The sequence below is a fragment of the Gossypium arboreum genome, chromosome 8, assembly GCF_025698485.1.
Source record: "Gossypium arboreum isolate Shixiya-1 chromosome 8, ASM2569848v2, whole genome shotgun sequence".
NCBI lineage: Eukaryota > Viridiplantae > Streptophyta > Magnoliopsida > Malvales > Malvaceae > Gossypium > Gossypium arboreum.
This window is the reverse complement of record NC_069077.1, coordinates 93,893,172-93,912,470: the sequence shown is the minus strand read 5'-3', so window position 1 is coordinate 93,912,470 and position 19,299 is coordinate 93,893,172. Positions and strand designations below refer to the sequence as shown.

At 34.8% G+C, this 19,299-nt stretch overlaps 2 protein-coding genes across 4 annotated transcripts; both read left to right on the top strand.

Moving 5' to 3' along the window:
* The first annotated feature begins 1,966 nt into the window (after window positions 1–1,966).
* LOC108452141 (actin-related protein 2/3 complex subunit 3) lies at window positions 1,967–4,109 on the top strand. 3 transcript variants are annotated; one of them, XM_017749905.2, is made up of 6 exons: window positions 2,007–2,115; window positions 2,377–2,414; window positions 2,555–2,636; window positions 2,752–2,860; window positions 2,945–3,214; window positions 3,775–4,109. In XM_017749905.2, the coding sequence occupies exons 3-6, from the start codon at window positions 2,634–2,636 to the stop codon at window positions 3,915–3,917; spliced, it is 525 nt and encodes a 174-aa protein (XP_017605394.1). In that variant the 5' UTR covers window positions 2,007–2,115; window positions 2,377–2,414; window positions 2,555–2,633; the 3' UTR covers window positions 3,918–4,109. The 3 variants fall into 3 exon arrangements, with proteins under 3 accessions (XP_017605387.1, XP_017605394.1, XP_017605402.1); XM_017749913.2 differs by having other exon boundaries at window positions 2,016–2,115; window positions 2,298–2,414; XM_017749898.2 differs by lacking the exon at window positions 2,377–2,414 and having other exon boundaries at window positions 1,967–2,115.
* A 1,788-nt stretch (window positions 4,110–5,897) lies between these two features.
* LOC108452125 (ubiquitin C-terminal hydrolase 22-like) lies at window positions 5,898–10,646 on the top strand. Its single transcript, XM_017749886.2, has 3 exons — window positions 5,898–7,138; window positions 7,304–7,428; window positions 9,250–10,646. The coding sequence occupies exons 1-3, from the start codon at window positions 6,276–6,278 to the stop codon at window positions 10,020–10,022; spliced, it is 1,761 nt and encodes a 586-aa protein (XP_017605375.1). The 5' UTR covers window positions 5,898–6,275; the 3' UTR covers window positions 10,023–10,646.
* The last annotated feature ends 8,653 nt before the right edge of the window (window positions 10,647–19,299 follow it).

The window sequence follows — 19,299 nt, the reverse complement described above, 5'->3', positions numbered from 1 at the left end:
TATTTTTTTGATGATTAACATTCTTTTAAGGAGATATTTAGTTTTAAGAAACTTTTTATGTTTCTAACTAGGATATTTGTTATCTTTAGGAAACATTATCATATTTTGATATTAAGTTAACTTGATCATGACTAAATATATATTATTAATATAAAATATTTGTTCTATTTATTTTTATATTATATTAGATTTATTAGGATTATATTTAATTTTAATGTTTCATTTTAAAATATAATTATTAAAGAAAATTTGAAAAAATAAATAAAATTTATCTAGAATAATTTGTGAAAAAAAAAAAATACTGACAAAAAGACCACCAATATAAATTGATGGTTAGTGACGGTTGGTGAAGATATGTATAAAGGGTTAGGATAAGTTGCTAGCACTACTTTTATTGATGGATCATTCCATAGTTATAAGGTAAAAGTGTATATCACTGAATAGTTTCCATAAGGATAACTCTATACCGATTATCCTTTTTCCTAATGGGTGCAATTTTGTCAGGGTCGCTTTTTCTTCCATCAGTATAGGATACATGGTGTTATATTGACGAGTTTTGGGTATTTCCCAATAGATTTTTTACCGTTGATAAATGACATTCTTTTTAGTAAATAAAGAGGTTTATTTCTTTTGGTTGAAACTTTTACTAAATAATTTCTTTATTTTATCTAGAAATCAATCTCTCATACTTTAGTGTTAGAATCTATTGAATTGGTGAAAAATAAAGTTATATTTCTTAATGCAAATCTTACGTGACATGATCAACTTTGGATTGATGTTTTTTTCTTTTTTATTTTAACTCTTTATTTAAAGTGATCCCACTATAATGGTTTATTTAAATATATGTGACCTAGGTTAGAGTTTTATTTTTATTTCTTATTGTGTTGTCAATACTATTTAGGATGAATATAAATTTTATTTTTATAGATTATTTTTATATGTTAGAAAATTTTTATATTTAATATTTATTTTAGATGTATATTTAAAAATCTAAAAAAAGTTAGAGGTTTTCATTTTAAAATATTTTATCAAAAAATAAAGGTGAGGTTAAGTTTTCAAAAACAAGAAATTTGAAAATGTATGAAAAATAAATTTGGCTCCTCAAATTACTTTGTTTAAATAAACCCTTAAATTACTTTTTATAGTTAAATAAATTCTGAACCCTTGATATTCACGTATAAAAACCCTTAATTTTAATATTAAAGTAAAAGTATTTTAAATTTTAAACTCTTAATTTAATTTCTTGTTAATGCAATAAAGATTATATACACATTAACATCAACATAAAATTTTAACAAGTAAGTTGATTTTTAAAAGAGTGATTAATTGTGATATGTATATATAGATTTTTCAAAAGAGTGGTTAATTATGATATTTATATAAGCACTTTCAATAAATTTTAAAATATTATTTTATTTTACTTTCAAAAATATTATTTATTTTTATTAATAAACTATTTTCATCAAATTCCTATTAATAAATTAGTTTTTAATTTAAAAATATTTTTAATTTAATATTAAAATAAAAGAGTTTCATGAGTAAAAATAATAGGATAGATGCTTATTTAACTAAAAAAATAGTACAAGATCTTATTTAAACAAGATATAATAATTTGGGGTTTTTTTTTTCTTTTGATATTATCTAATAAAGTTTTTATTAATATTTTAATTTGTATAATTGGGTTTAGTTTTAAGTCTATTGGGTTTAATTTTTTAGTTGGGTTTGTGTTTAAATATATATTTAGGTCTATTGAATTTGATTTTAAAAATAAAGGTATTTTAAATTCGATTAATTCCACTGTAGACCAATAATTTGAGAGCCTAGGAATCCGATTTGACCCAATTTTTACAAAGCCCTTAGTTTTGGGAATCTTATAAGTGGTGTACTGATGACAGAGGTGGGCCTGATGTCTTCTTTGTTTGATCATATGGGCCATTCCTTTTATATTTCAATCTTCGCCTGGGCTTTGTCGTTTAATCTTCAATCTCAATTCTTATAGTAGCAGTAGAGGATCAAGAGACAGTTAAATGGTTTTAGCTCAAAGAAATCAAGCAAAACCAGAAATTGCTGTTGAAACTTGGTCTCGCCCGTTTAGTTGAAAAGCGTTTGTTGGCAGTAAGTTGCTCCATCTTCCCCCCTCCCCCCCCCCCCCCCAATTTCCAACTTATGATTGTATGGATCAACACCCTATTGGTCAAGATCAACCACAAAATTTTTGTTAGAAACTTTTGTTGCTATATTTCTCCCCCCCCCCCTTTTTATCTACCCTTAAACGTTTCTCTTTGCTCATTATACAGAATTGAATGAATTTCCTCTTACTATAATGGGTTTGCCTTGATTTTTCATCTAATGGCGTCTATGATTTGATGGGTTTAGGTTATATTTTTCGGATTTCAGGTCTTGCTCACTTCCATGTAAAGAAACTATCTGAATTGAGTATTTCATATGTTTTTTCCTTTAATTCTTATATATTGTGGATAGGGAATTTCTTACTTTAGTGTAAAAAGTCATACTTTTTTATTGTAATTTTGTGTTTTACTGTTGTTCTTTGCAGAAACATTTGGTTGCCCTCTTTCTTTTGAGGGAAAATCTGATTGCCTCGTTTGGTTGTTTGGGAAAAGTAGTCAAGGAAAATGGTTTTTGAATTAATCTCTTACCTCCCCTTCCACTGCTAGATTATGCATGTAGTTCACCAGAGTTTTAATTATGATTTTTTGGTTCATTCATTTGGAATTCGTTATTAAATGCCAGGTTTATCACTCTAGTTTTATTGATGAGGAAGGAATTACTAAAGCTTGTGGCTTCCCTTTACTTCCTTTGAAAAGTCATATAAAGGGTCCTGCTCCTGTTTCAGATCAAGGTTGGATTATATAACCTTCATTAGGTAGTTCTCAATATTATATCCTTAATTTTTGAGTTGGTAATTCAAGATGGTTTTTTGCAGGTAAAACTGATATTGTTGATGAAGCGATCACATTCTTTCGTGCCAATGTGTTCTTTAGAAACTTTGATGTTAAGAGCCCTGCAGATAAGCTCCTTATATATTTGACTTTCTACATAAATGTGGCTTTGAAGAGGCTTGAGGGCTGTAGGACCTTGGCTGAAGGGACCAAGGCAATCATTAACTTGGGCTTGGAAAACGTTCCTGTACCTGGAGAATCTGGTTTTCCTTTTCCGGGGCTTTTTGTGCTCCCACAGTCTCAAAAGGAAGCAGGTAAATCTGTTACTATCTTCTTTTTCATTTGATATATCATTTATGTGACATTGAACTGAAGTATAGGGTACTTGTGACGCATGTTCCAAGCATCGTAGTGAGTTGTACTGAACCCTTTTAGTTAGCTAGCTGCCTCTTTGTACTTAAATCTTTTTCTTGTCTTCGGGCAACAATAGATCGACTTGTTTTTGCATGGAATATTGAGAATTATGCAAATAAAACGTACGTTCTACTTTCCAGTTATTGTTTCATATAACATGTGATGCAATCCTTGACTTTATGGCTTATGCTCATCTTAACTTGAAGGATCAAGTAGTTTAAAAGTCCTCACTTTTGGTCAACATGAAAATGTTGTCTGTTGTTTTTTTGGATATTGCTTTCTCTATCAGTATGCTGCAAGTGTTGGAGGAGGTTTGCAATGCTTGGAATATTTTTGTAAAACTTTTCATTTCTGTCTGCTACAGCAAATTCTTGATCCTTTCTGATGTTACATTAACCACTTCAAGTACCAAAGTTTTGATAACTTGCTACCATATAATTCGTTTCTTTCTTAAATGCAGAACTACTCAGGAGTTATCTGAAGCAAATCAGAGAAGAAACGAGTGGGAGATTGTTGAGTGTTGCCTATAGGCCCAATGGAACTCCAAATAAATGGTGGTTAGCTTTTGCGAAAAGAAAATTTATGAATATAATTATTCCATGAAATGAAAAACGTTGTATATTGAATCAAAAGTAGAATGTAAAAGCCTACCAAAGATTATATGTTTTGAAATGCCTGTAAAACAATTAACATGTACATTTCATCACTTCCTTTTGATGGAAATTCATGTGTTTGTCATCTTGAATGCTTCATGAGACAAGGGAGCAGAAAAGGATCATTTTAAGCTTCTTACAATGCTTTCTGCCTCTGATATTAAACTTGGTTATGAGTTAACATCTGAATTGTTTACTTGGACATGTAGCTTATAAGCACACAACCTAACTTAAGGACTCTCCAAATATGTGGAAAAGCTCACCTGAGCCTGAGTAACATGGCATCCTGATGCCTCAGGTCATTACCTATTATTGACATTTTGAAAGCCTAGTACTCAAAGGTAGTCTGTCTATATGTTGCAATGAATTATATGGTTCTTGCTTTTGCTCTGCATTGGCAATAGTGTAAATGCTTGTTTCTGTTATCTTGTGCAATACAAACACTGTATCAGATCATATTAGAAAACATTTGACAGGTCTTGGAGCTGCCATTAGCTGTAAGAATTTCCTTTCATGTCCATGATGTTAGAAGTTCCAGGTACATGTTCCTAACAAGTTCCATTCTTGCTGGTGGCTCTTTATTTCTAAATTTGATGCACCCAAAGCTTCATTTACATGAAATATTAGTTGCCTTTCCTTAATTGCCAGCCTAGAAGCTGAGCAAGCATTGCTAAACCCATTTAAAGCCAATGATTATCGACGTTCCTTTTGTTATAGTTGGAAAAGAAGCTGCCATGATTGATGTTTATGATCTTGGTTGTGCTCTCTGCTTACATTGCTAAACTGAGACTGTCTTTTATGTCAACCAGTGGATGATATGATGAAAAGACTAACAGTAACAGGTTTGATCTTTAACCCTTTGGTCAAGGTGAAACTAAAATGTCTATACAAGGTGGTTGGGTGGACTTGTCAATTCCAGTATGTCTCATAGTTAATATTTAAAGTATTATATTTTTATACATATAAATTTGTGTTACAAATATTTATGTTGGTATTATTGGATTTCGATGATAACGGGCAGTGGTGGTTTAGTTACCAGACAACCAAATTATTGAGCTTTGGTTGGTGGGTTCATGAATAGTCTCTGGGACTATATCATTATAATTATAAAAGGAGAAATGGGGGTCCTCGCATGACTGCCGAAATGATTGGAGGCCATGTGATTTCCAGGATAAGGATTAGTAGTTTATTAACTACATATTAGCCACCGAATTTAACCCAGGTTAGCATTCTTATTTTCAGTCGAATATTTATATCATAGGAAAGGATCGATTTCAATTTTTGTTAAGTGTCAACTTATAAAATGAATACATAAATGTTTCAAATTATATGAATTGTTAATGTAAAATATGGATATTAAAATTTCTTACAAAGATGCGTCATTGCATTGTAGATATGATGACCCTCTTCCCTGCCTTGAGATACAAGTGCCTATGAGGAAAATGATGCCCCCTTTATCTGCTTAAAACCAAATCCTACCTTTTAGTTTACTTCACATGAAAGAAAAAAAAAACCCAAATATCGTTGATCAAAAGGATAATATTAGCTTAAATTAAATATAGGGTCCGAAATTGTTAAGAGTATAATATTCAAATTGGTCCATTTAATTTATCACCTTACTTCAATTAATCTCTCATTTTATATATAAATTGATACGAAAATAGATATGAACACTAAACGCAGCATGTAAAAAACAAAACATAATCCAGTATGAAAATTACATTATTTTAACACAGACATGAATATTTTAAATTATGTATATAATAAAATTACTAATATATCAATATTTTTACAAATATAAAATACTGTAAATTGTACCAAAAATAAGATGCTTTATAATATAAGATAATACACAAATTATCATATTTATTATGTCGGAAAAAGGACAAAGAAAAGAAGAAAACAAAGGAAATTACTACTATTGAAAAGAAAGGCATAATTTATTATAAAAAAATAAAAACACCAAAATGAATGTTTCCTTCTTCAGCAAGTATTCAATAGCTTTTCTATTTTCTATTTCATTCATTCTTGGAAGAATGCATAAAAAATATATATACATAAAAAAAGAAAGACAAAAATTACATTTTATTTCTAAAAAGATACATATGAAATCCGATCAATGCATGAGCATGGACAAGATCTGATACATACTCCCAACATCTTCTCATCAAACTCAATGCTCCTTGACTATCAATCGAACAATCTCAGCCGTTGATCTTCCCCTTCCCTGATCCAGATCCATGACCCTTATGTCCTTCATATCTAGGGTTTCTATTCCCAACGCGACTTTCACCACCCCGCCACCACCATGTCTTCCAAGATCAACGGCCACGTTTCGCCTCAGCCGTGTCCTCACCTCCTCGACTTCCGTTTCCGCAACGGCCCCAAGCCCTTTCGCGCCCTACATGATTGTATCCGCGTCAAGCCGCCCGGCGGTCGCGCCGCCATAAGGAGGGAACCTTCTGAGGTCCCACGATGCGGCACGTGCGAGGAATCTTCCCGTTCGAGACTCTACGCGTGCGTCGCATGTGCCGCAGTGTTCTGTCACGCGCCTCTTCTTCACTCCCACGCGTCTGATCACGCGCTTTCCATCCCTGGTCATGAGATCGCTGTAGACGTCGACAGAGCTGAGCTATTTTGCTGTGCGTGCGGTGACCAGGTATACGATCGCGACTTCGACGCTGCCGTCGTCCTCGCTCAGACTGTCAACGCCACCGCAACCACCTCCACTTCCGGATCCACCGCAATGCAGTGCAGCGTTGCTGGATCTCAACCGGAGAATCTACGAAAGCGCCGTCGAGTAGATTATCGTCCGTGGGAGCCAGATTCAGGAGAACACATCTCCAGGGGAAATCAGTCGATCCCTCTTCTGGACGCGACGAATGCCTCATTGGTTTCGTCAACACAACAACCTTGGGGATTACGTGGATTGAATAATTTGGGGAATACCTGCTTTATGAATTCAATATTACAAGCGTTGCTCCATACGCCGCCTTTGCGAAACTATTTCTTAGGCGATCGACATAATAGATATTATTGTCAGCAAAAAAATGGTGCTATTAATGGCACTAAAAATTCAAGATTGTGTTTGGCTTGTGACATGGACGCGATATTCTCGGCTGTTTTCTCGGGGGATCGGACTCCTTATAGTCCAGCTAAGTTCTTGTACAGGTTAGTTTCGTCAAAATCATTTTTTAATAAAATAAAATCTGAGAGTAATAAAAGCCTTTTTTTCTTCCTTTTTTTTGTATTTTTTATCACTATATTGGTATTGTGTGGGTTGCTAGTATTTGTTTTGTGGTAAAAGAAGTGGGATTAATGTTAAGGTTTTTGTAGTTGGTGGCAACATGCGGCAAATTTGGCTAGTTATGAGCAGCAGGATGCCCATGAATTTTTCATTTCCATGCTTGAGGGAATTCATGAAAAGGTGGAGAAGGATAAAAGGAAGTCCCAAAGTCCAGGTGACTACCTTTCTTACTGTTGTAAGGTTGTGGTAGTGACTTTAAGTTGCATTTCTAGAATGCGATATGAATGCTTATGCTAGGATTGTTCATAGGTGGAGTTTGAGTGTATTGTTTATATAACGTAATCCATTAATTGAAGCAACTCTTAAAAATAAGGAGTTTGATTTTGGGTCCGGATCTTCTTAAGCTCTTCACGACTTTGTAATTATTGGCTAACATTTGTTCAGTTATTAGTAATTTATGTGCTATTTGCATGCTTGTTAGTTTCTCCGAAAGGTGTTTGTTCCGGAAGGATATTTATCTTTTGCATTGATAAAAAAATGTGAATGTTTTGAAGTGTAGCACGTCAAGTTACTAAGGTAATCGTCTTTAGTCTAACTTTAATCAATGCGGTACCCTGTTGACTTCTACCAGGCCATGTTGTCTGTAATTCCTAAGACTTCACTGGGTTGTTCATTTTAGTTTGGCATTCTGGAAAAAAAAAAATTGTCTGCAACTCTGCATTGGTCAACTTGGAATTACAGTTAGGATTATTTGTCTGCAACTCTGCATTGGTCAACTTGGGATTACAATTAGGATTGGTAAATTTGGTTAGGAATCTTCAGTATGGTTTGTGCTTAGGATGGGGTTGTGTGGTGCTGTTGTGCTTAATTGGCCAAATCATAGTTACCAGGAGGCATATGTGAATCTGCATAGAATAAATTCCTGGAGAATGTAGTTAGTTGAAATGCAGAAATCATGCAGTGAAAAACTTGCTGCTACGTTAATGCAGTCATGTCAGCTAATGTTAGTTTGTTCCTCTTTACTTAGTATATATTTTTTTTTAAATCAACATCAACGGAGATTTTTCTCAAGATTAAGAAGTAACCCTGATATTAACTGCAGGGCATGAGGTTTAGGTCTCGTCTTTCTTGCCCTAGGAGTTGGCAAGTGCTCTCAGATTTAGGACTGCAGGCTTGATGATGTCAACTGCTTTACTTCTGTAAGTCAACCTTCCTTAGCCTACTTGGTTTCATCTTAGGAGTTTCTCACCTCACTCAATTCTCACATTACTTCCCCTTTGTCATGTATAGGATCCCATCCTCTAACAAGATTGATCCTGGTCCCAAAAGAGGAGAGGGAGTGTCTTTTAGTTTTACAAAGATATCTTGAAGTCCTTTGAACTTGAAGTTCGGGCTAGTTGCATGCAAGGTTGTCCGAACTTAAACCATATTTTCTCTACCTCTTGCTCCATTACTTGCTATTTTCTGGTAGTATTAGTAATGACTAAATGTTGATTATTCCTTGGGTTCTGTTATGGTATGCTGCTGCTCTTTTCATGTTTTTGAGTTTAATATTCTGCCTGGAGACACAAGTTAATGATCTGAAGCAGAAGTAAGAAATACTAACCATAAGTTGTCGTTGAGGCTTTGGTTGGGCTGCAATGAGTGAAACATTATATATCACTCGCTTTTTTCTTGAAAAGGTGAATCCAGAACTAGCAATCTCCATTCTTGGTCAAAATAAAGTCGAAGAAAAAGGGGGGGGGGGGGGTGTTGATTCATTGCTTTCTGTTAACTGTAGTCGGAAATTAGCATCTACGATTATAATTGCTTTCTTTATGAAGTTGGCTTTGGGCAACCTTTTTAGAAGCATGTTACTCAATTTATTAAAATTGAATGCATGTCCAATTAAATATTTTATTTTCTATAGTGTTTGAACGGTGAGCTTGTGTTTGCAGCTTTTGATGCCATTCTTTATAAATGAATTAGAATTTTGGGTGATAACCAATCTCTTATAGTTGGTAATTTCATGACCCCATTCCTTGATATGCAGCAGGCGGTGGAGATTGTTGCATTGCACATAGAGTATTTTCTGGTATTTTGAGATCGGATGTCATGTGTATGGTTTGTGGTTTCACATCCACAACATATGACCCATGTGTAGACATCTCCCTGGACTTGGAACCAAACCAAGGAGGTTCTGGGAAGTCTTCATCTGCAAAATCCCTTAATTCTTGCAATGTTGAGGCAGACTGTATGCATCCGAATCAAAACGGTGGGATATCTACCTTAAACGGTTGCTTAGAACGATTTACGAGAGCTGAAAAGTTGGGGTCTGACCAGAAATTTTTCTGCCAAAAGTGTCAGGTGAGGCAAGAGTCCCTTAAGCAGATGTCCATAAGAAAGCTTCCCCTGGTTTCATGCTTTCATGTTAAAAGATTTGAACATTCATCAATACGAAAGATGTCAAGGAAGGTTGACAGGTTTCTGCAGTTCCCATTTTCATTGGACATGGCTCCTTATCTTTCTTCTTCCATTTTGAGGAGTCGATTTGGAAACAGGATTTTTCCTTTTGATGGAGATGAACAAGATGCATCCAATGACTTGTCAACTGAATTTGAGTTGTTTGCTGTTGTGACGCACTCAGGCAGATTAGATGCCGGCCATTACGTGACTTATTTGCGATTAAGTAACCAATGGTACAAGTGTGATGATGCATGGATTACTCCAGTTAATGAGAGCATCGTGAGAGCTGCACAAGGATACATGATGTTTTATGTACAGAAGGTGCTATATTATAAAGAAAGTGAAAACCAAGGCACATCATGATATTGATGAGAGATAAGAATTTGGTTGTTTGACTCAAATCATGCAAAGGCATAAGGTGGTCTACATCATTTGAGATTGTGATTAAATATGGGCTAGTTTCGTATACGAGGAAAACAAGTTGGGCCAGGTTTAAATATGGGCTAGTTTCGTATACGAGGAAAACAAGTTGGGCCAGGTTGGTCAAAGTTGGGGACGGCTTGCTCTATCAGTGCACTTCGAGGATAATTTATAATACTCAATTAGAGTGTTAAGTGAGCCTAAATTTTTGAGGCACTCCAAATATTCAGGAAAATCAAGTTTATGAGGTATTGATTCCTTAAATTGATTTCTGAATTTCATAGTCAAGTGTTGGCCTATTTATTCTTTTATATATATACATATATATATACACCTTTGACCCTCTCAAAGGATCCGCTGAGAGTTATAGTATACTAATTGTTTCTCACATGGAATACCATCAGACTGGAGTGCAATTTTCCTTTTTTTGTCATAGAGGCCAAGGTTTATTTTGTTACTTGGAAAGCACTCAATACAAAACCCTGATTGTTGATCTAATATTTACGTCTATTATGAACTCTGTAAAAATACAAGCAGGCAATAAAATATTTTAAGTTAAATCTAAAACCATAGAAGGTTGATAAACTGTAAAGCAGGCACTTCAAACATAATCACATTAATTTAAATATCAAAATGTTGATGCCTCAACCGGAACTCCTTACTGTTCCTTCTTTCGATGGTCAATTAAGCTTTTATTAAATTGGATGATAGGTGTTTGGGTTGATTCATGATCTGTGATTGGTATTTGTCATTTTTTAATCACTTCTTTTGCGTTTTTCATATTATAGGCAAGTATAGAAATTGCTGCTTCTTTTTTTTTTTTCCATCCGAGGTCTCGGATGTTTTAAAAACCAAATTGGTCATGATTGATTTGTTGCCGGTCTAACAATCATCAATCTGAGTAGTTGGTCCAGCTTGGTTTCAATAATATAATTATTTAAGGCATGTATGGACAACTAAATGAAATTGTAATTATTAGAGTAGTAATGTAATTGTAAAGATTTATACTTTTCTAAATGTATTTGGTTGTTAGGTGTAATTCTATCATAATTTCTTCTTTCATGTTTGGCAAGATAAATTATAATTATACAGTTATATAATTTAGAATTTTAAAAAATATTAATTACATAAAATATATTAGTATGATAAAATAATTTCTAAACAAATAATAAAAATTAAAATTAAATCATCATATGTATTATTTTAGTTTTAAAAGTAATTGATAATATGATTACTAATAAAATAAACAAAAAATAGATATCATATGCAATTTTTATTTGATTGTTTTAATACATATTTATTGGGTTAACACATGCTCCTTATAATCATTTGTAGGTCTTTAATCGAGTTCATCATTATTTGAATTTGCATCCACATTATTAAGATTATTAAGATTTTTTTCCTCCATGAACTTTTCGAAATATGGATCATGTAACACCCCTAACCCGTAACTGACATCGGATTAGGGTTACGAGGCATTACCAGACAGACAGAACATTTCAGACCAATTCAGAATCACAGGTATTATTTAACATCATTTCATAAGCAATCATATCTTAAGATGGTCTACGAGACCTAAAACATATGTTTAAGAACAATTAGAGCTAAACCGAATACATTCATAAAGTTCAAAACATAGAAAATTTTACAATTCTATTGAAGTTACGCGCCCGTGCGTCCAGGCCGTGTGCCTCACACGGGCATCAGACACACCCATGTGAACCAGCCGTGCCAAACCAAGGTAACCATACTGACTTTCACCCACGGACAATAAACACGCCCATGTGCTGCAGCCATGTGATACTTAGCTAGCTATTGACTTTAGCCCACGGCCACATGACACGCCCGTGTCCCTTGACCGTGTAACACCATGCAGGCTTGATTGAAGCCAAAATGCCACCCATTTTTAAAGGTCATCCATACAAGCCATAATAAACAACATTTGTACCTAAAATTTTCAACCAATTCCATACTCATAACATGCTTCATTATAACAAAAACATATTAGCTCATAAAACACTACAACCATACACCATTTGGCACCATCAACCAAATAACAAAACTATATACAACATTTCATTTGTTAGCCAACTCTCATGGCATAATATATACATATCAAAACTTATATACATAGACATTCTAGCCTATACATGCCATACTTTAAAATATTTGCACTTTCAAAAGTACCAAAATGAGATCGATAGTGTGGTGAGAATCCTCGACTATCCCCGAGCCTTCAATAGATACGATAACTGTAAAACAGACAGTAAACACACAAAGTAAGCTACAAAGAGCTTAGTAAGCCAAATACAATTGGTCTAACTACTAAAGCATATAAATACAATTCAACCATATAGATTCATAACCATTTCATAGAATAATTCATAAACTTAACCATGCTCTTTTGTTTGCATATATGTCATGCTTCATTTCCATACATATTTCACAGAGACAGAGTTTTTCATATTCAGAAATTTAGTACGATACAAACGTACCTGCATAGGTTATACATTTCATATACTCAATCTCAGATTTCGTACGCTATCATCAGACGAGTCAGAAACGATATAGATGCTCATAAACAAGTACAATGACGACGTCCCAGACGTGGTCTTACATGTAATTCAATATCGATGCCTCTGTCCCAGACAGGGTCTTACACGAAATCAGATACGATACCGATGTCTCAGACATGGTCTTATACGTAAATCTCAATCGAGGCTTGTGTCCCATACACGGTCTTACACGATGTCTCAGACATATGTCAACTTTTCTTAGAAACGTACAAAGCTTTTCAGATATTAACATATTATCATACTTTACTCCAAAGATATTCATCAGGCACTCAAGGCCATTGAATACAGATTACAGTTTATATGTGCAGAATTTATTTCAATTAACACGTAATTGTAATTTGACTTACCTCAGACGGATTTTGGATAAAACGAGTTGACTATTCAACAATTTTGGACTTCCCCCGATCTAAGTCCGATTTTCTTTGTTCTTGATCTAATACAATACAAATTCAACCATTCAATCATTCATTTCATTCAATATAATCCATATACACATATTTAGGGCAGTTTGCATTTTAGCCCTTACATTTTCAAACTTTGACAATTTAGTCTATTTTTCATAAAATCACAAATATGCAAAATTTCTTTACAACAAGGGCTAGCCGAATTTTCATGGCTTCTATATAAGCCCATACAACATGTTTAATTCACAATTTAGTCCTTCAAAACCTCATTTTCAAAATTTAACCCAAATAGCTCAATTTCATTAAAAACTCAAAGAAAAAACTTATGAACCATCTACCAAGCCTTCATACTTCATTCAAAAACATCACCAAACTCATGATATCAACAATGGAATTTCATAAAATCTTTAACAGAAACAGAAATTCAGACATGGGTTTTGAAGAACACGAAGCAACGATCATAGAAGCAACGATCATAGAAACGCAAAAATTATCAAAAACCGAGTTAAAACCGTACCTTAATCAAGCAATCAAAGTGCCGAAACCTAAAATGGATTTCTCCTTTTATTTTTCTTTGATTTTCGGCTATATGCATGATAATATAGCCAATTTCATGTTTTCATTTTATTATTATAACATTATAATCACCTTTTACCATTTTACCCTTAACGACATAACATTAATTTCTACCAACTCATATCCATATTTGTCCATGCATTAGTACAATGGTCTAATTGACATGCAAGGACCTTTATTTTAAAAGTCAAGCCAAATAGGTGTTTTAGCATCTAGCACTCAACTTTTACACTTTACGCTATTTAATCCTTTTTCAAAATTAAGCACAGAAACAGACAAATTAAATTACAGAAATTTCATAGATGTAAATTCACATATCACAGACACATAAAATAATATTAAAATATTTTTCAGACTCAGATTTATGGTCCCAAAATGTAACACCCCTCGCCCATATTTGACGCCGGGACATGGTCCGAGGTGTTACCTGACTTAACTCAATCAACTATACAAAACCGGGCGGTAAAATTTTGAGAAACTTTAAATCTTTTACTTTCATAAGCAATTAGTGTAACACCCCGTACCCGAGTCCGTTACCGGAGTCGAACACAAGGTGCACACCGACTTAACTTAATTATTTTCACAGTCCATTTAAAAATTTCCAGACAAGCTGGTTACTGCATCACTGTCGCCTTAAAAATCATATCTTGAGCTTCAAAGCTCGAAAATCAGTTTCGTAATTTTTCCCTGAAACTAGACTCATATGTCCATCTACAGATTTTTTTCTAGAATTTTTGGTCAAGCCAATTAGTACAGTTTATTAGTTAAAGTCTCCCCTATTACAGGGATCGACTACACTGACCTTTGCGCGTTACGACTTGGATATCTCCCTGTACAGGGCTTCAATACTGATGCCGTTTGTTTCTATAGAAACTACACTCAAAGAGGAATCTATACATATATGACATGACTCCTAATTATCTCTGGTTAATTTACAATAAATTTCCAAAGTCGGAACAGGGAATCCAGAAACCGTTCTGGTCCTGTTTCACGAAAACCTAAATATCTCTTAACATACTACTCATATGACCGTTTCGTTTCTTCCATATGAAAGTAGATTCATCAAGGTTCATTTACATAATTTATTCACTATTTAATACCATTCCTACTATTTTTAGTGATTTTTCACATCCACACAGCTGCTGCTGTCAGCATCTGTTTTCAGGTAAACTTTACCTATTTCGTGGTTTCCATGGACCAACTAGAGTTTTGTCATACATAGGTTCACCTATGATCATATTTAGCCATTCCAAAGGCTGATCATTGCCCAACACTTCCATTCCAGTCCATAGTCACATCATGAAACCATATATACATACATAAACACAAATGGTCTAATGCCATACTCCACTTCTACGAGCCATTTTCGCATGGTTTGTACACATACATCACAAAACGTGCTTGAAAAACAACAAAGGGTAGTCCTATACATGCCATATCCAAAGTTCAACTAAAGAGTACCAAAAGGGCTTTGATAGTATGGATGACTTCGACTTCGATGATCCCGAATCCGATGCTAACGAACAAAATCTAGAAAACAAAGAGCCAAAGCAACGGGTTAAACAATTTAATGCTTAGTAAGTTTCAAGTAATGAAATCGGCTTTGACTAAAGTATTACGTTCACATAGCTAAATGAATAACTTTATTAATACACATTCTCATAATCATATTAATACACATTCTCATAATCATACTTACTTCACACTTCATCATCATAAACACACACAAGGAATCAACCTATCTAAGAGCCGAAGGTTCGTTAGTCGATTGAACGAACACTATTTCAAACGAATCGACTTTTCCGATGCACATGTAAACATACCTTCTCGTATGAGTTTTTCGAGCGTATTAATTGAATTTATTACAGCACCAAAAAGCTCACCTTCAAACCGAGTTTCTTGAATTTAGCGGATATAACCACAAGCACAATTGCCTTGGTCTTAACCGGATTTGGTAACTTGCACAAATGCCTTGGTCTTAGCCGGATATATCAACTTCATACGAATGCCTTGGTCTTAGCCGGATATAACAACTCGCATAAATGCCTTCGGGACTTAGCCCGGTATCATTCAAATGCTCATGTACACATATATCAATAATCACGACACATCCATATTTCATTTTCGTTACTAAGGCTCAAACACAAAACATTTATCAAACTTTTCCGATTTCGGCTCAATAGCCACACACAAGAGCATGATTTCAATTGACTTTACAACGTAGTCCCTACGCACATTCGGCTATCCGCCATAATATGACAAATCATTTCAATATAATTCAAGTAGGGTCATTACTCGAAGACTTACCTCGGACGTGGTCGAGCGATTTCGACGGCTATTCGACTACTTTTTCCTTTCCTTTATCGGATTTAGCTCCCCTTTGCTCTTGAGCTTAATTTAACAAATAAATTGATTTAATCATTTGAGCATCGAAAAGAGGAATTCAAGGTACTTAGCCCACATATATTCATTAGACCTTAAAGTCACATATGTACGAAATCACGAATCAAACTCAAAACATTAGTTAGTACTCTTCCTTAGCGAATTTTCTAAGTCAAGATAAAGCCTTCAACATGCTTACTCATGGCCGAACAACACATCAACCTAGGTACTCATTCATGTGGCCGATTATGCATGTTGGTGTTGAGGCCAATTACATGTTTAATACCACACATGAATGGCATACATTTTACTAACTAATGCATTACATATTGTAGCTCAATACACATCTATCATTAACTTCATAACCAAACATCATCACAAGCAAATATATACCTTGAAATAGTATATATGTCGTACCAATACATCATGTGCAAACATATATACATATAGGTGCAAGGGCCGAATCTCAAGTTGCTTATATCCAAATATAAACACATATCCAAAGCTCAAATCTTACCTACCATGCAATATGCATGAATCATACTTATGGATATACCATGGCGAATACACCACAACACCATACCGTTTCAATTTGGTCATGGTTAAACAAAGAACTTAGTGTCTCACTCAAAAATGCTAAAAGAAAATCCAAGAGTCCTCAATCCCCATCACATGTATCATTATCAAGCTTCATATTTAGCATGCAATGGCATTAACACAACATCCACCTTGGCGAATATCATTCCCATGACATAGCAAAGATTTGAACCATGGGCTAATAAGAACATCAAGCTAGCAACTAAAACATACATGAATCTCATGGCACAACCTCAAACATACCTTAATCTTGATGCAAGTATAGCCAAACCTCTTCCTAATCCTCTTCCAAACCAAACATGAAGCAAAACTCCTCTTCTTCCTTAGAATTTTCGGTCAAGAGAGAATGAAAAGGATGAACAAATTTTTTTGTTTTCTTTCTTACCCACACGGCAATGGGGAGGGGGAGAAGCCTTCACACACACATTTTTTTTTCCATACTCCTTATTTTATTTATTCCAACATAACCCACTTACAAAACATGTTTCATGACATGTTTTGCCCATCCCCCTTTGTCATGGCCGGCCACTAGTTCTTAAATGGGAAAATTTGACATGCAAACCCCTCACTTTTTGCATGCATGATCAACTAGTCATCACACATTTCCCCATCATACTTTCAAAGTTTACTACTAGGTCCTTTCTAGTGAAATTCACATTTATAACTCTAAATCAAAACATCAAAAATGTCACACATGAGTTAACACACATTATAGGAATCAAAATAAATTTTAAATTATTTTTATGCCTCGGTTTTGTGGTCCCGAAACCACATTCCGTCTAGGGTCGTTTTAAGGCTGTCACAATTAGTTCCTTGAATAGGCTTACGACACCCAAAACATACATTGGAGACGATTTAGACTTAACTGAGAATTTAAGAAAAACTTGGTGAAATTCATGCTTTAGGGTTCCACACGCTCGTGTGACTCGGGACACGCCCACGTCCTCAGCCCGTGTGCGACATTGAATTTAGGGCACGGCCATGACACACGTCCGTGTGGCCTACCCGTGGGAAATACTGACCTATAGACACAGCTATGGCATACGCCAATGTGGCCTAACCGTGGACAATACTGATTTAAAAGTTAAAGTGCAGGGGGACACACGGCCATAACACACACCCATGGGGGTGAGCCGTGTGTCACACACGGTCTAAACACACGTTCGTGTGTCTTGCCCATGTGGACAAACTAGGCTATCTTCCAAGCCATTTTGTTACCCAATTTGCACAACCTACACAAGATCATTTCAATATGCTAATTCCATCCCAAAAGACATCAATTCATCCATAGAAGGAACATCATATACATTTTCCAAAATGAATAATAGCCATTTTCTAGGCTTAATACAAAATGAAGGGCTTTTATCTTAAGCCAATATACATAAATAATTCTCAATAATACAACTCCCTAGTCTAGCCCTACACATGCCATAATCAAAAATATAAATCCAACTATAGTAAGTACTACGTCTGATAGTGTGATCGATATCTCTGACTTCAAGGGATCCTCAAACAAAATGGCAGTACTGAAAGAAAAGGGAAGGAAAGAGAGTAAGCATAAAGCTTAGTAAGTTGCATATAAATATATATACAAAAACTACTTCACCGTTTATCAATTATGCTCATAGCTCAAAGGTAAGTATAAACTGAACTTACTTATTACCATCAACTCAAATCATATTTTCTAATCGAGCTCATTACTCATGCCTACCAAATAGGTACCTATAACACTTATAACATTATCATACTTTCCTTATTAAATCTCTTTCTTAATTCTTAAAGTTGAACCTTTTGGAATACTACTGGATATTCTATATGCCTCAAACATGGGTTAAGTTGCCGTTGCCATGTCCTAAACATGGTCTTACGCTGGCTATCTCCATCAAGGCCGATGCCATGTCCCAGGCATGGTCTTACACTAGCTCTCGTGTATACATGCTGATGCATGTCCCAGACATATCTTACACTAGCACGAAACTTAGCCGATGCATGTCCCAGACACGTCTTACACTGGCTAACATCATTAAGTCTGATGCATGTCCCAGACATGTCTTACACTGGCACTCACCTCTACGCCGATGCCATGTCCAAGACATGGTCTTACACGGGCTATCATGATGCGCCTGATGCATGTCCCAGACACTTCTTACACTAGCCCTCGTCTCAATGCCGATGCCATGTCCCAGACATGGTCTTATTCTGGCTCTCACATAACCCAATGTCATGGCATGAATAACCGGTTTGTTTCCTGGGGTTTTTACTAGATCTTTCGACTTTCTCAATCATAAATTCATATACTTAGTTCAAATTCTAGAAATTTATGCTATATCAAATCAATAACAATCGAATACGTGCATTAATAATATAGTTGTATTATTTACATACAACTTACCTCGGTTTACAAAAAGTACTTGACTAGTCGGCTTAATCGGATTGTTTGGCCTTGCCCCGGTCTAGGATCGATTTTGGCAAATCTTAATCTATAATAACAAAATGCACTCATTCAGTCATTAAACACAATTAGGGTATCTAAAATTTACATCTTTGGTAAAATGACCATTTTGCCACTAGACTTTAGCAAATGACCATTTTACCTCCAAGCTCAAAATTTGATTTTTTTTATCGAATTTCTTCGTATTTCAAGCCTAGCTAAACTCTTTTTACTACTAGAGCAACTCCAAATTC

Bases quoted from the DNA above. Each gene is read 5' to 3' on its own strand.
- LOC108452141 (XM_017749898.2), top strand. The intron at 2,861-2,944 runs GTTGGATTATAT...GGTTTTTTGCAG, and splicing joins TGCTCCTGTTTCAGATCAAG to GTAAAACTGATATTGTTGAT. The intron at 3,215-3,774 runs GTAAATCTGTTA...TCTTAAATGCAG, and splicing joins ACAGTCTCAAAAGGAAGCAG to AACTACTCAGGAGTTATCTG.
- LOC108452125 (XM_017749886.2), top strand. From the start codon at position 6,276: ATGTCTTCCAAGATCAACGGCCACGTTTCGCCTCAGCCGTGTCCTCAC. The intron at 7,139-7,303 runs GTTAGTTTCGTC...AGGTTTTTGTAG, and splicing joins CCAGCTAAGTTCTTGTACAG to TTGGTGGCAACATGCGGCAA. The intron at 7,429-9,249 runs GTGACTACCTTT...GATATGCAGCAG, and splicing joins AAGGAAGTCCCAAAGTCCAG to GCGGTGGAGATTGTTGCATT.